Genomic DNA, 17805 nt, shown 5'->3' with positions numbered 1-17805 from the left:
TATTTTAAACATGGAAAAATCCCTTTAGAGCATGGTGCATAAAATGGCAACAACAGCTAAAAAAATTTAAATAAAATAAAAATAAAAATCAGTAAGTGTTCAGTATTGTTAGTTTTGACTAAAACTATTAAAAATCATGTTAGGTAATTAAAAGAAATCTGAATAAAATTAAATAAATGAATACATGCATACATATTTGGCAACTAACTCAAATAAAGTTTAAGGTTTAAAATAAAAATAAAACTTAATATATATATATAAATAAAAATTATTGATTTCCAGAAAGTGCAGGTATTGGTTGTGCTGACAAAATCTATTAAAATCATTTTAGTTAATAAAAAATAAAAAAATCTGAATGAAAATAAATGATTAATTAAATAAATAAATAAATAACATGAAATACCTAAACACCAATGAAAATTTGAAATGTTGCCCTGGCAAACTGACTTAAATAAAATTCTAATTTTTTTTTTTTTTACATTTAAACTTAATAGAAATATTTTGTAAAAAAAAAAAAGGCAAAATAACAAAATTATTAAAACTGATTGTATAACTGAAAAACTTTAAAATATAAAGATAAAAGCTTATTCAAGATATTAATAAATACTATAATAATAATTCAAAACTCTTTGGTCTGCACGTGTTGATTTTTCTCTATTTTGGCTTTACATATGCCAGTTTACATTGACATCCAAACCAGAGAAAATAAAGTAAAGTTAGTCGAGTTGTTTTTTTTCTTTTTTCTTAGTGTTTTATTGCCAGTTATAAATGCATGCAGTGAATCCGTTTCACATATTTACACACTTCTCTAAAAGTTTGTAAATGTGAAATGGTCCAATTATTCGTTTTTGGACTCATCAAGCATTAGTTTCATTAAGAAACTCGAGGGCGTTTGGTCTGATCTGTGACTTTTGTACAGGAAGTCGAGCTTAGAAGAAAACGGGGGGATTGAGTCAGACGCGAACATGACGCACAGTTGCCCAGTGGCTCTAATCTTCCTGTACACACGCTCACAAACACCACAATTCCCAGAATTCCTGCTGAAAACATGCATTTGTGTGTAATACTAATAATTTACATTGACCTCTCCTCAAGTTGTGTTCATAAAGTCTGAAGTTTAAATAGCAAAGAGGCACCCCTGATCAAGTCGGTGGATGTGGACCTCTTGAAATAGCCCTCTCTGGCTGCAGGCCGCTTTCTATTGCGGTTACACGTCTGCAGATGCGTTGTCACTCTGTGTCTCCTCCTAATGTGATTTTGAAACCAAGGCGCTTTTTCCAAGTAGGATTATAGAGTCTGGGGAGCGGTGTGATGACTGGGGGTCGTCTCACTCACGCCGTGATGATTCCCGTCTGGAGCCCTGCCGACAACATCTTTGTGCTACAACTCAATATAGCACCATCTGCAATAGCAGTGGCTAATCTGGATGATGTAATAGCAAATCGTGTGTCTTATTTCCATTGAATAGTCCACCCAGGAATAGTTCACCCAAAAATGAATATTTTCTTACTCACCCTCAGGCCATCCAAGATGTAGATGAGTTGCTTCTTCATCAGATTCGGAGATATGTAGCATTCTATCATTTGCTCACTAATGGAAGTGAATGGGTGCCGTGAGAATGAGAGTCCAAACAGCTGATGAAAACATCACAATAATCCACACCCCTCCAATCCATCAATTAACGTCTGGTCAAGTGAAAACCTGTGTGTTTGTAAGAAACAAATCTATCATTAAAGCGTTTTAACTTCATAATATTCTTTCTCCAGTGAAAAAGAAGTCTTATCTGAATCAGGAGAGAAATATGCACAAATCAAGCACGATTTAAATTCACGAAGTGAAAACAGTCCTAAACTTTTCTACTATTGGATAGATTTTAATGTGAGAGAGCAACCGGAGATAATTTTTTTACTCGAGGAAGCTTTATCACAAGCGACTTTTTATTGAGGTTTATTGATAATATGGTGAATCTTCAGACCATGCCTCACAAAATCTACTGAGCGAATATTTAACATTCAACACCAGTTTACCAATAAATCTTAATAAACTTGCTTGAGAAGACAAACAGGAAGTCAGATATTATCTTGGCAATGATTTCATGTATGAGAGTATCATGAAAATCAGTGCCAATTACTGATCTGAAAGTTATAAAGCTATAAATGTTCATTAATTTTAGCTATTTTTTAATCTCTGTAAGTGCGATGAAGAAATCAAACTGTACAGCCTTCCAGTGCAAGTAATTGCTGATTGCTTTTACTGTGCTTCCATATCATCTGAGCCATTTAATCCAATGCAACTCTAATTTAGTTTATTTCTTCCATAGGATTGAGCACCTGCCCTGTTTCAGACCTGGAAAAGCTCATCATTTACCCTCTAGGGCCATCTCCAGAGACTCAGCCGGCTCATCAGTATCTTCTTAGGGTGTTTTGCTCTCCACCACCACCCTGTCGTCCGAGTGGGTATCAGCGTCCTCTCCGGGGGGCGCTAGCGAGGAGCTGAGCGAGGGATTGGATAAGCCTCTGGAGAACGATGCGGAGGGCGTGTGGAGTCCAGACATTGAGCAGAGCTTTCAGGAGGCGCTGGCCATCTATCCGCCCTGCGGCCGACGCAAGATCATTCTCTCCGATGAGGGCAAGATGTACGGTATGCCTCTTCCCTTCTGACTCTATGCATTTGCTTATGCAGCCAATGAGTGTCTTGGATATGTGATAGATCTATCTATCTATCTATCTATCCATCCATCCATCCATCCATCCATCTATATAGTGCCTTGCAAATGTATTCATACCCCTTCATATTTTTCACATTTATTCATGTTGCAGCCTTATGTTAATTAAACTGCTTTCATTTATTTTTCCCAAAATCAGTCTACACTCCATACACCATTAAGGTAAATCAGAAAAACAGATTTTCACATCTTTTGCAAATGTATAAAAAGTAAAAAAACTTAAATGATTTCATTGCATAAGTATTCACCCCATCTGGGACAGTTGACATTTTACTCTGTAGCCTTCATATCACTTGTAGATGCCACTACACTTTAAGTTGAGTTAACCTGTGGCGAATTCAATTGAATGGGTATGATTTGGAAAGGCACACATGTGTTCATAAAAGGTCTAACAGCTGAAAACGCATATCAGAGCAAAAAACCAAGCCCTGAGGTCAAAAGAACTGCCTGTAGAGCTCAGAAACAGGGATGCGTCAAGCCACACATCTGGGGAAGAGTTCAGAAAAAAATCTGTTTCATTGAAGTTTGAAACCACCAGGACTCTTCCTGAAGCTGGCCTCCTGGCCAAACTGAGCAACTTATGGAGAAAGGCCTTGTCTAGACTGTGACCAAGAAGCTGACAGTCGGACAAACATCACTCCAACACTCCTCCGTTCTGGGTTTATGGCAGCGTGGCCAAACTCAATTCTCAAAACTCAAACTCAATCCCAAACAAGATTCTCTGGTCTTATGAACCTCAATTCCAGGCATAATGATAAGGAAACCAGCTCTGCTCATCACCTGCAGAGTAAAATCCCAAAAGTAAAGGGTGCTGGATGCCTCATGTTGTCAAAAATATAGGGATAGCCTTAATGAAAATCCAGTCCAGTGCATTCAGAACCTCAGACTGTGTAAAAGGTTCGCTTCCAATAGGATAATGAACATAAACACAGCAAGAGTCAATCATAGACAACTCTCTGAATGTCCTTGAGTGGCCCAGCCACAGCCACAGCCTGAGCTTGAACCCAATCAAATATTTCAGGATAAACCTGAAGATGTGCCAGAGCTTGAGAGGTGAAGAGATGAGGAGAAGAATGGCAGATCATTGGCAAAAGCTGTTGTGCAAAGCTTGTTGCATCATACCCAAAAACTTGAGGCTGTAAACGTGCTTCAGCTGGTACTTATGCAATATACTTATTTCAGGTTAAAAAAACAGAAAACAGTTATTAAGTTGTGACAATTGTGCTTTTGCTTTGTCATTATCGTGTAATTTAAGTGTAATTTAAGTGTAATTTAAAAAGAAAAAAAAAATTAAGCAGCTTAAAGGGTTAGTTCACCCAAATATTAAAATTATGTAATTAATAACTCACCCTCATGTCGTTCCAAACCTGTGAGACCTCCGTTCATCTTTGGAACACAGTTTAAGATATTTTAGATTTAGTCCGAGAGCTCTCAGTCCCTCCATTGAAACTGTGTGTACGGCATACTGTCCATGTCCAGAAAGGTAAGAAAAACATCATCAAAGTAGTCCATGTGACATCATAGGGTCAGTTAGAATTTATTGAAACATCGAAAATACATTTTGGTCCAAAAATAGCAAAAACTACAACTTTATTCAGCATTGTTTTCTCTTTCGGGTCTGTTGTGAGCACGTTCACAGCACTGAAGTGTAGTGATATCCGGTTCCCGAACGAATCATTCGATGTAACCGGATCTTCTTGAAGTTGAGTTCACCAAATCGAACTGAATCGTTTTAAACGGCCCGCTTCTCCAATACGCATTAATCCACAAATGACTTAAGCTGTTAACTTTTTTAACGTGGCTGACACTCCCTCTGAGTTCAAACAAACCAATATCCCGGAGTAATTAATTTACTCAAACAATACACTGACTGAACTGCTGTGAAGAGAGAACTGAAGATGAACACCGAGCCGAGCCAGATAACAAACGAAAAGTTGACTCGTTCTCGTGTCAAGAACCGGTTGCATCAGTTTTCGGATCAACAGTAGTGATGGGAAGTTCGGTTCTTTTCCACGAACCAGTTCTTTTGGACAGTTCGATTCAATAAACCGGTTGAGGAAAACGGTTCACCGGTTCTTTTGCGCTCTACATAATGACATCATTTGCGATGATTGCCCTTGATTCCAGCCTTCGGTTTACCCGCGCTCATCACAGTAGCACAGAATCAGTTCAGAATCATTCACCAAAAGAATCAGTTCAGTTCAGACGCTCTGTGTTTCGGTTTGCTTCACACTGAATCACGCATGCGCAGTATCATCAGCTCCTCGGTTCTCGAATTGGACGCGTCTGACAGAAACGGTTCTTGACTCGAGAATGACTCAGTCTATTGTTCGTTATCTGGCTCGGCTCGGTGTTCATCTTCAGTTTTCTCTTCACAGCAGTTCAGTCAAAAAAAAAAAGTTTAAAACAAAGTTAACAGCTTAAGTCAGTTGTGGATTAATGCTTATTGGAGATGCGAACCGTTTAAAACGATTCAGTTCGAATTGGTGAACTGGTTCAAAAAGATCCGTGTAAATGCATTTATGGAACCTCTTATCTTCATGAATCAGTTCTTAATGGCGCTTTCATTGAAGCATAATGTTTCCTCTGTGGCAGTGGTTGTTGATACGGATTTCATTTGAAATATAAACATCATGCAGAGTCTTATTATTCTATCTGAATATATTGATAAAATGTACGAATTTGACACGAATTATGACACATACTTTTGGTTAGGAAAATACTTCCCTTCATAGAGTTAAAAAGTCTCCATTTAAGACAAAAATCACTAATTTGCTGATTAAAGATGACTTGGAACCCATCTAATATCATAGATATCTGTACAGTCAGACTTTGAGGGGATCTTCTGAATCATTTAATATACAAACACAAGAACATAAAACAAGCGTGAACAACACAATTTGGTTACAATCAATCATATTATTACAAAATGCACAACAGAAACAGAAGCTCTTGCTGCAAATAGTGCTTTTTGTTGCAAATATTATCATTTATTTCAATTTATTTTGCAACCCTAGCTTGTTTCTCCATCCTTATAAATAACCCAGCCAATGTGTGTTTTTACTCTAAATGTCCATCTGTCTGATCCAGACCTGATGATGGTAAGAAATGACCCGATGATGGGCCGAGCGCTGGGAGAGAAGGAAAGCGAGAGGATGTGCGTGTCTGTCATCTTCCGATAAGCTGTGAAACTTTATAAAGCTTCTTAAAGCCGTGTCAATATCGCAGCAGAGGGTTAAGGCAGGTGGCGAGGGAGGGTCGTAGGGGGCAGAAGAGGGCATCTGGGGTGGATCTATCAGCCCCGAGGGTTGGGGCCGGTAGTTTGGGAGCGGCGAAGCGCGTCCGGAATGGCACGCCATGGGTGTTCAGAGCCCCGAGTTCAAGGCAGGGAGGGTGTAACCCGACACGAGAATGGACGTTTACCCTTTGAGTGTGTGCAACAGAGAGGGACAAATAAACACAAAGGGGGGGTTGTGAGGGAGAGGTGCGGTTTGCACCTGTTTCTGCGGCCCCAGCTCACGACCCCGAAGTGTGTGTGTTGCCTTTCAGTTCACCTCCAGCTGCCTCTCCTCTAACACACAGACACAACTGGATTTAAAGCACACGAAGAGACAGAAAGAAAGACAGACAGAGAGAGGGAGAGAGAGAGAGAGAGTGAGAGAGAGAGAGAGAACACCCTCCTGATGGTGTTAACACTGGGATTACATCGAACTCAGTATCAGCTCAGACAAATCACTCATCACACTTATCCATCAATGCACGTCACCTCTCTCAATGAGTCGAGCTGTTAAAGCAGCAGATCACAAGAATATTATATAAATAAATAAATAAATAAATACATTTTATATGTCATGAGTATTCATTGTATGGGTGGGAGAAAAAAATCGATTCTCTGATGAATTCTGATTCTCAGAAGTGAGACACGTGCAGATTGCTTCACAATCTGTGCTTCCACCCTCCATGTTTTATTGTAGATAAGCTCAAATGAATGCCATTTGGAATGCAGTACTATTAGATGCACGAAGCTCGCGCACTGACAGACCTTCACGTGCACTTTGTGTTTGTTGTCCTGAAGCTCAATTGTGGCTGTGGTTAAATACACTTTCAAACAGCAAATGCTGATGAAAAAAATCCTCAACTATTGCCTGTAAACTTTCAGACACTTAAAGAACACTTTTTTTCAATAAGTAATTGTTTAAAAAAAATATCCTGCTGTGTTTGTATAATAAAAAAAAAACATTTTGCACAGAATAAATTTTATATAAAATGTATATGAAAATGTATCCATGCCAAGTAATACTGAAAACTGAGAATGTGAAGCAAAGTGATATTGAGTTGTCAATGATAATCGTAATTGAACTGAATTGTGAAACCAGTAAAGATTCAGACCCTATATTTTTAAGATAGCAGTACTGACATAAAGAGATTCTGACTACAAAAAAAGCATATAACTGCAAATTCTTTTAAGATGTAAAACTGTAAAGATTTATTTGCTCAGCAGAAGAATTAATTGGGGAAAAAATGTAGATCAAGAATAGTTTTTGAATTGGATTGTGACTCCCAGAATCGGATCGGATCGTGAAGTGCCTGAAGATTCCCACCCCTAATTGTAACAAGGAGTCAGAGGCGTTCGGATCCATGTACATAATTTTATTAGGAGAATGGTCATACAGGCAGAAATCAGGAATGGCGTCAGGTGTGTTAGGGATATCCAGAATCATAAACGGTAACAAGCAGAGATCGGGGCAGGCAGCAGAGAATCAGAGTCGGTTTAAACAATCCAAGATAATACACAGGAAGAACAAACACAAGGGAATACGCTCGGAAATGCTAGATAGGCTAAACAAGACTTCGCAGTGAGTGAGAGTGATTATGCTGCTTTTATGTGTGTGTAAATGAGGTGCAGGTGTGTCAAGGAAATTGGCTGATAAATGAGGTGCAGGTGTGGCAAGGAAATTGGCTGATGAATGAGGTGCAGGTGTGGCAAGGTGATTGTGATGCAGTGACTCATGGGGAATGTAGTTCGGGTGTGGTGCAACAGTATGAGAGGTGCTAGTGTCCAAGTGACATCTGGTGGTTGATGGGTGGAATGGTCCTGAGTGGAGTGCCCTCTACTGAAGTTCATGGGCACTCAATCTAATGATCGTGACACTAATAGATGTACAGGATGTATGACAACATTGTGATGCATCGATGCATCATTAATCGTAATCAAATCGTGAGGTACCCAAAGATTCCCACCCCTAATTCTTTGTGTTTTTGTCCTTTTGGCTTGCATTACTATAAAAAGTGCTTTCATGGAGGAATGGCAGTGAAAGTTCATAATTTATTAATTATAAAATAAATAATAAGTAAATCAACTTTTTTTTTTTTTTACAAATCTTTCTTATATTGTTTTAACCTTGCTTTAACCATTTTTTAAAAAAAATGTAGTTAACAAATTAAATAAATAATAACAAATAATTTTGGATCACACTATTTTAAGGTCCATTTTTTGCCATTAACAAACCATTTACTATGACTTTTACCTCAATAAACTCCTAATTTTCTGTTTATTAACAGTAAAGTTGTTGTCACGTTTAGGTATATGGTCATGCATAATATATGCTTTATTTGCACTTTATAAGCATTAATAATGGGCGTGCTAATAAGTAACTAGTTAATAGTGAGAATTGGTCACTATACTAAAGTGCCATGAATATTTAATGAAGTGAGCACTGATGCAGTGTTTGATTGGTTGTCTGTCGCTAAACATTTTACTGTTACATTCAAGCACCCTATTGTTGGTCTAAAACACTGCTGGTTTAAGATGTTGTCAGCCCAGGGTTAAAGGGTTAATTCACACACCTCCTCCCAGTCTATCGTTTGGAAGAGCCAGGACAGTTTTTAATAAAAACTCTGACAGGATTGATCTGAAAGAAGAAAGTTAAATACACTTTGTCATACTCGCCCTTGAGGGTGAGTAAAACATGAGCTAATTTTTATTTTTGGGTGAACTAACCCTTTAAGGTCAGTGCAAAAGCTTTGGATGATTCTAGATTCAATGAAGGCTGTAAAAATGAGTCCTTGTACTCACTAAAGTTTCATTTCTGTGCTTCTATCCATTTCTGTTGGTTCCTGAGGTCAGCTTTATAAATCTTGAGCTCAGAGAAACCTCAAGCCGACAGTGTTTTGGCAAAAATCAGATAGAGCTTCATTCATACCCCAGCAATTTCAGACAATCACGCAAATAGCGACAATCTACAGTGCTGAGCGCTTAAAGAATGACGAGAATTCCCACAATGCACTCGTGACCCTTTTCCAGAGGTTCCACCGACGTCTTCTACTGGTATTTGTGGTGTGTTTGTGTGGAAACTCACTGGCTGTTACGTGTGTGAGTTATTACCCAGCTAAGCGCTTGGATTGTTTGGTTTTTGGTACGCTGGGTGAAAATTCAACAGGCTTTGCCAAAGAAAACATTTCTTGGCTTTGGTCGTCACTGTACCGTAATGCATTAACTCTCCCGACCCGTAAAATTACACACAGCCGCTGAAAGGAAACACATTTGCCATGGTTTAATGGCTCCCCAGCATCCCGTCGCAAGATAAGTACCCACATAATGGAGCGCTTCTCCACCTGTTCAGAAGTTGTTGAAAAAACCAGCACTTGTCGTTAAAGGCACATTTTTCTGCGGTTGTGGAGGAATATGGGACGGATGCTGAAGGATGAAAAACCCCAGCTGTGTGAGGCTGAGAAATCACATTTCAGACTGCATGACTGATAACATCTTGGCATTTTGGCTCCCAAACTGTGGGTCTGTGAGGATGCATAGCCAACTTATTTGTTGGGCTGAAAATGCTCAACTCGCTCACTCTGATGAAAACAGATCAAACTAAACTTTTTGAAAGTCTCTTCTGCTCACCAAAGCTGCATTTATTTCACCAAAAATACAGTAAAATTACTAATATTGTAAAATATTATTACAATTTAAAGTATTTTCTATCTGAGTATATTGTTAAATGTAATTGATTGCTATGAAAGCTCAAAGTGTCATATGATCCTTCAGAAATCATTGTTATATTCTGATTTGCTGCTCAAGAAAAATTTCTGATTACTATTAATCCGACTGAAGTGATACACTTTTGTATTTATTAAAGTTTTTCCTTTAATAAATAAATAAATGAATAAAACAAAATAAATAAAATATAAAACTACAAAACTACAAATATATAGATAGGTAGATTAAAAATAAATAAATACATTAATTAATTAATAAAAAAACATTTAGTAGTGAGAATGTAAAAATGCTGAACTGTCTTGAAAAATATAAATTTTAATAACATTTATAAAAAGAAAAAAATACACCACTTAATTAAACATATGATTATTAATAAATTAATGAAGAAAATATAGCAAAAAAACATTTGTTTGTTAGATTCCCACACAGATTCTACACGCAATTTGAGATAAAACATTTTTTTTCAGTCACATGTATACAATTTCTTAGCGTATGGTACACAATTTTTACTATACCTTTTTTAAAATTAATATTTTATTTTAAAATATGACTTGTACGTATGTTTGTTTGAAAGAGTTACTAATCTGCAGAAATCAGTTTGGTGTATAAAATATCTTAACATATGGCAGTATATAGCAAATGGAAATAATGGAGCAAGAAACAAAATCATCGTCAGTGTTACTTTTTTTTCACGTCAGTTGCACTGTATTATTTGTAGCTTTCCATACACAGTTTAATACACATTTTTGGCAGATGTAGTTGGCTTTCCAGAAGATAAATAATGTGCTTTTCTTGGCATATGAGGTGCAAAGATGCACCTTATATACCCAGAAAAGATGCTTATTAATACCTCATGTGTACATTTTAGTTCCTAAATGGTATATTTTACATATATTTTAAAAGATGGACACAGAAAATTCCCACTGTGTGCTGTAAACAGAAAGCATACTTCAGAAGCAACTATTCCAGACACACAGGAGTGTACTGAGATGCACTGATGCAGTTCATTAGCTGCCTCATGTCAAACAGATGGAAAAAGCCACCCTTCCCTCACATAGGCTTGATTTTTCACAGGCCCGTTAGAGGTTGGTTTATGTCTGAGCTCTCTAATGAGTCAGTGTGTTTTGCTCATTCCCTCTCTTTGTTTTGCTGAGGTCGCGGTGCGGCCCTTCAGAGGTCACGAGTGCAACGCGGCTTTCCCTCTGTGTGATTTGAGTCGGACACTTCAAGGAGAGTTAATACTTGGTCTTAAAGGTCTTGCATGTCTGTCTGTCTGTCATCATTCACTCACCCTCATGTCTTTCCCAACTCATATTATGTTCCTATTTGTTATATGAGCAGCTCTTTTCCATGAGATCACAATGTGCGTTATTTTGATTACTTTTTGTGAACAGATGCACTTTAAGCATGTGCTTTTATTGACTAAACATATTTAGTCTCACTTGAATTCAGCTTAACTGAAATATTCACTATATAATTTTTTCTTGAATCGGACAGCACTCGTCGAGTTGTTGCCTATGTTTTTGATTCACACACACACACACACACACACACACACACACACACACACACACACACACACACACACACACACACACTTACTAGAAAGAACCTGGTTAAAAGAGTCATTTGTTAAAGAATCAAACTACACTGCTTGTGCTGATTGTTTTTGATTCACTAAAAAGAACCACTTACTGTAAGAGAATCGGACTGCACTCGTCGAATTATAGCCTCAGTTTATGATTCACTGAATAGAATCAACTCATAAGAGTCATTAGTTCACTCAGTCAAATTACTGTGGTCACACTATATTTTTGATTCACAAAAAAAAAATACAGATTAAAAGAGTCATCCATATCTCCTTTGTACAGTTTTTTAAACAAGTTTGAAGAATTGTCTAACATTATTTTATTTAAATGTATTTTTAATTTAATTTAATTTAATTTAATTTAATTTAATTTAATTTAATTTAATTTAATTTAATTTAATTTAATTTAATTTAATTTAATTTAATTTAATTTTTTACAGTATCCGAATATCAGATTAAATTGTTATCCATTCTTTGTACTTGTACTATTTTGGTACTATATAAATATTTTATAAACAAACACACAGTCTGAAGTGAAATCTCGCTCTGACTACACATTGACAATCCTAAATGTGCCCTTTGTTGACATGCGTCCCGACCCTCAGGAGACCGTCTGCTGCACAGATGTGCCCTCTCTCTCTCTCTCTCTCTCTCTCTCTCTCTCTATCAGTCTCTCTCTCAGATGTTTGAGAACCTGACAGTGCAGAATGAGACAGTGCGAGTCATTTTCTCAGCAGGAAACATCTAAGATGCAGAAAACGTAATTGAAAGTCTCCATTTGCTCTCTGTAAAGTCTTGGAGAAACAGTAGATATGTATGATTTTTGATATTCTTTCCTATAGGCCTTTCGTGTAATGTGTGCATGCCTTGTAATGTGTGTGTGTGTGTGTGTGTGTGTTAGTTGTTTATTGAGCAGACGCTGAAGGACTCACAGATCAGGAATGACTGGAATGTGAAGAGGAGGAGAAGAGAGAGAGAGAGAGAGAGAGAGGTTGAGTGGGAGGTTATGGATTTATGAGGTCGTTGTGGGAGCTGCCGTACTTTTGCGTGACACCAGCTTTGTTTCGGCCCCTTGTGGACCCTCAGGGTGGACAATGTGTGTGTGAAGGTTTCAGGTGACCGTGGCTCAGTTTTCACTTTTGTGGCATTGATATGAACGACCCCTCTGTAGCTCCGCCCCATGAACACAATGACCCCTCGCAGGGGCCTAACACATAACTCTGTTTTTGATTTTAGTGTGCGGTATTTTCTGTGCATTTTGTAAACTCTTCTGATTTATTTAGTAGGCTAATATTGCTTTATGCATTACAAATATGTTTTTAATTCACGAATCAGACTACAGTTGTCTGTAGTGACAGTCAATGTAAAATGAGCAAATGGAAGAAGCAGATGAAGGTAAACGGAGCATGTTTTAAACCCTATATGTTCCTGCTCCGCACATGTATTAAATGTACATGAAGCACATGGCATATTTGAGTTATTTCAAAAGCTAAAAACACATTTTTGTGTTTGCTGAAGTGTTGTTTGCTTGTTGCAGGTCATTGCCAGGCTGTTGCGATGGCTCTGTGTGGTTTAAGCATTGCTATACAGTTAGTAGAGTGGTTAATGCTTTTTAGTACAAAGCTATGCATTTCTAGGGCGTTGCTATGTGTCATCATCAAGAAATCTTCACACATACACACGCGTGCAGCTCAAATGAGATCTCACACAATGCCTTTGAGAAGCTCTTGAAGCTAAAGACATGTCACGCATCCTCATCGACTTCTAACAGAAATGCTTGGCTCTTCTTTAAGAAGAGATCTCAACAATGTCTCATCAACATGATCTCACAACCATTTTAGAGCTTTATACTCTTACTGGACGACTAGTGAATCTGTTTATATTTGTCCAAAGTAGTTTTAGGAGAAACATCTGAGAAGACATATTCTCCTAAAGTGCAAAATCTGACGCTCTCGTGCAACACAAGGTCATTTTCTCCATAAAACAGCCGCAAACAGGTGTTTTTTGTTGGGTAAGAGGGCGTTTAGGGGTTCTGTACTAGTGTGTACTAGTAACCGGAGTCTGGCCGGATGAACGAGCCCAGTGATTTATGGGAAGCGTAAAGGCATATTCTATAAACATTGACTCACAGGCCAGCTGCTGCTCCTCATCAGTTGTGCGGTGGGTGGCGACTGTGTTTTGTCGGGACCCTTTCATTCCCTTCACCTTCTCGTCCAATGTGACCCGTCTGTCAGCAAAAGCATCGCTGGGAGGGAGGGTGATATGATTTGCATCATTGTGCTCGATCGAAAACCCTGAAAGATAAGATCTCCAAGCCTTTCTGTCACATTTACAAATGCAGTTACGTCGAGCACAGGATCCCGTTGGATAAATTCCCCAGTGCACATATGAAAGCTCGATCGTGCCACTGCAGCCGATGAAGACGTGTGTTTGTGTCGGTGAACGCTCTTACGTTAGCTATGCACTTACTCAAACTCACTGTCAACACACTTCATGCACTTTTAGTCTGACAGCCGCCAGTGCTGCACACAGGATCTGATCTGATCTTCATCAGTCTGTCTGGAGTGACGTGAAGAAACAGAACAAACTGAGACAGACTCAATCCAGAAGAACTGTGCTAACATCTCCGAGACGCTTCAAGAGACCTACCTGCAAAGCTATGAGCAAGTGCACTGAGGACTAAAGGATGCTCACCCCAAATGTTCATTTCACTTAGTTAATACATGTGATAAAATGTATTTATGACATTATTTTTGACAGCAGCCTCATTTTACAGCATTTTTACACAAGTATCTAAAACTTTTAACAGTACTGTAGCTTGGAGACCTAACCTATTTTGTAATTTTTTTAAACTTAGTTTATGTAATTTATTTATTATTTTATTTTGGTTTATTATGTATGTGTGTGTGTGTGTGTGTGTCCATTACTAATTACAGATTACATGATGGAAACTGTAAATTGTTAGTAAGTTATTTATTTTAGTTAATATATTCTGACTTTTGGGTTAACTTGTTTTAAACTTACAAGTAAATGTACCATATTGATATAAAAAAGTAAAGGGAAAGAAAATACATTCCACACACACACACACACGTATATATACAGTATATATACATGTGTGTGTGTGTGTGTGTGTGTGTGTGTGTATACCAGTGGGTTAGTGAGTTAAAAAATGCATAAAAACTTAAAATAAATAAACACTCAAACACTAAAAATATAAATATTTAATCTGTTTACCTGCATGTCAGTGTGACCATTGAGCGACATCAAACTATAAATATGCAAATGTGTTGAATTGTATTGAAATATTAATTATGTAAATATCTCATGTCAAAGGAGCTTAGCTGACACCCCCCCCCAATACACACACACACTATTTATTTTATTATTTACTTGGACTTTGGTTATTGTAAAGAAAAATGTCTTCTTGTCTTCATTTCTTTTTTAAAGCAACTGGCTCAAATCCATCTATTCTGTCAGTTTATCAATATTAATCAATAATGATTTAATCAATATTAAACCAAGTCCTGCCCTACAGTTTTGTCCTCTATCCAGTTTCAGTTTTGACTGTAAACCTTCTCTGTTTCTTTTTTCAGGACGAAATGAGCTGATTGCGCGATACATCAAGCTTCGGACGGGAAAGACACGGACCAGGAAACAGGTAGAGAAATCACATTTGAGAATACTGGATAATAAAATACATCTTTTTTCCTGTAAAAAAATATTAAACTAAATCTAAACAGAAAAAGATAAAATAAAATTAGTTGATTAGTTCAAACTTGTGTAAGATATTACTTGTCGTCAGAGCATATATATCCTGGTTTATTTTTCTTATTTATTTCGTTTTTTTTTTTTTTTTTGAGTTAACAACAAGAAAAAAAGAGAAAATCAATCTTAAATCAATATATATTTTTACATTTTTTAAAAAAAAATTCACATCGAGATCATAGGTCACTTTAAATAAAAATGTACGTAAAAAAAAAAAAGAAAATTGTAAAGTGAATTTATCTTAAGTTAATATATTTTTATTGGATAACAAGACAAAAAATATGATTAGGAAATTACATTTGCATTTGCATGCACATCTTTGAATGCAACTCTAAAATAGTAGCTACAGTTTAACTAAATGGATTAAATTGGCCAATTACTTTTATTTGACCTCTGTGTCACACATTAACAGCGACAGGAAGTACAGCAAATGTCAGACTGGGACTTAGAGATGGGCTTGTCCTGTTAAACTCCCAAACAGACTTTCACTGAGTGTAAATGTTTGGCCCCTGAGGGCCTCCATGCTGAAATGCACTTCAGTGTTGTGATTTATCGAGCGCGGATCGGATATCGGTGTGTGTCTTCAGCACCTCTCTCAATCCTGCTCGTTAGACCCACAAACAACTGCTCTCTCCCGGTCGCCCCTTTACGATTCGGGGCACATCACACGCTGCTGGGGTGGGGATTTGAAATCCGATAGCGTTCCCGCCGGCATTCGATATCGCATGATGTCACTCTGGCCTTGTCACATACTGAGTCTTATGCCCTCGGAGAGAGTGGAGGTGAGCTGGGGGACCGAGAGGTAAAATAATAACTGAATACAAGAAGGGAAACTAGAATCGCACCTGGTAAGTGAACAGATGAAGGTCAAAGCAATCGCTGGTTAGGTAAAGTTTTCCATATGAATTTATCATCTGTGTTTGTCTCGCACAACCGTGGTTAAAAATTACAGAGCAAAGTTGTTTGTTTTAAGTTGGGCTTCTGAGACCGAGACATTTATTTACTTTCTTCTGTTTAACATTTTTAAGTGAGCTGGTATCCAAACAGATTCTGGTTCCCATTGACTTCAATAGTATTTTTGTTCTCCTTAATATAGTCAATGGAGGCCAGCAACTGGAATAGTTCACCTGAAAATGGAAATTGGCTGAAAATGCACTCACCCTCGGGCCATCCAAGAAGTAGATGTGTTTGTTTCTTTATCCGATTTGGAGAAATGTAGCATTGCATCACTTTCTCACCATTAGGATGAATGGGTGCCGTCAGTATGAGAGTCCAAACAGCTGATTAAAACATCACAATAATCCACAAGTAATTCACACCAATCCAGTCCATCAGTTAACATCTTGTGACATGAAAAATTGTAATCCATTATTAATTCATTTTTAAATTCAAATGGTTGCTTCCAGCTAAATATGAGTCATGATCCATAATATTGCTTTCTCTAGTGAAACAATCATGTGGTCTGAATCAGGTGTGAAATCTGAAGATCAAGCACCGTTTACGAGTCAAAACAGTCCAAAACTGATCTAAACGAAAATCCTGATGAGTTTTTATATGAGGGTACAACAGAAAATTTACTTTTTCACTTGAGGAAGCATAATTATGGATTATGGACTCATATTTTGTCCAGTTTTAAGTTAAATCGCCTTAATAATGTATGTGTTTCTTACAAACACACAGCTTTCGGCTTCACAAGATGTTAACTGATGAAAAAGAGTGGTGTGGATTATTGTGGTGTTTTTATCAGCTGTTTGGACTCTCCTTCTAACGGCACCCATTCACTTCCATTGGTCAGCAAGTGATGTAATACTACATTTCTACAAATCTGATGAAGAAACAAACTCATCTACATCTTGGATGGCCTGAGGGTGAGCACATTTTAACCAATATTTAATTGTTGGGTGAACTACTCCTTTAAGAAATAAATGATTATTAATTTTTTAAACGGTACGATCAGCTAGGCTCAAATCTTGTGTGTTTCCCACAGGTCTCCAGTCACATTCAGGTGTTGGCGCGACGGAAAGCTCGGGAAATCCAGGTGAAACTCAAGGTAGCTAATGAACTCTGCTAATGCTGATCACCTGTTTGCAAATTAGCACCATTATCACTTTACAGCCAAAGCATTTGTTAATGATGCAAAGTGAGGCTCAGATTCTGGACAATTGCACTAATGTCCAAGTGAATATAGCCTAGGCATTGTTCAGATGCAAATATACCACACACTACACTATAAATCAGTTTCAGCACGTCTCTAATTTTCAGGAAACGCATGACCTCTGGCTGTATAAGGGCTTAGTCTTCTCCTTGCGTGCTCCTGTCTTTCATCATATGGCATAGTTCACCCGTTGGCCGTCGGCCATCTTGGCCCAGCTGTCTGAGTGTGGTACTGGTCACACGGCTAACACTGACAGCCCTTTTAAATATGTTTCTGTAACTGAGAACTGTGACGGACAGACACATGCCCATATTTCAGCCCGCAGCATTTGCCAGATCAGGACTGAAGAATGCATCGGCTGGTCATGATTCAAGGACACAGCAGTTGCTTTGGGTAGTTGTGGACGACTCTCCATGCACGCTCGCATGATGCAACGTTGCTGTAAATTCACTTAAGTTATAGCAAAATTTATCCGACAGGTGTTGAGGAGTAAGTGACTAAAAATGGATGAGTAATCTACAGAATAAACTGAATAATCATGCTCTTCTAAAATGTATCTATATGAAGCAATA

The 17805-nt window shown here is 37.8% G+C and overlaps 1 protein-coding gene across 4 annotated transcripts in view; it reads left to right on the top strand.

Moving 5' to 3' along the window:
• The window catches only part of LOC113043025 (transcriptional enhancer factor TEF-3-like), a 35632-nt gene that overhangs the window by 4196 nt on the left and 13631 nt on the right, over positions 1-17805 (top strand). For 2 of the 4 annotated variants that reach the window (XM_026202119.1, XM_026202118.1), the window contains exons 2-4: positions 2321-2640; positions 14907-14971; positions 17066-17128. In XM_026202119.1, the coding sequence (XP_026057904.1) occupies positions 2634-2640; positions 14907-14971; positions 17066-17128 (135 nt within the window). In that variant the 5' untranslated portion in view covers positions 2321-2633. Of the gene's footprint in view, positions 1-2320; positions 2641-14906; positions 14972-15587; positions 15927-17065; positions 17129-17805 lie in introns of those variants that run through there. The other 2 variants (XM_026202120.1, XM_026202121.1) reach the window with 2 other exon arrangements.

The sequence above is a fragment of the Carassius auratus genome, chromosome 25 (assembly GCF_003368295.1).
Source record: "Carassius auratus strain Wakin chromosome 25, ASM336829v1, whole genome shotgun sequence".
Lineage (NCBI taxonomy): Eukaryota > Metazoa > Chordata > Actinopteri > Cypriniformes > Cyprinidae > Carassius > Carassius auratus.
The sequence above is the reverse complement of the archived record's forward strand: the minus strand, read 5'-3'. Positions and strand labels throughout refer to the sequence as shown.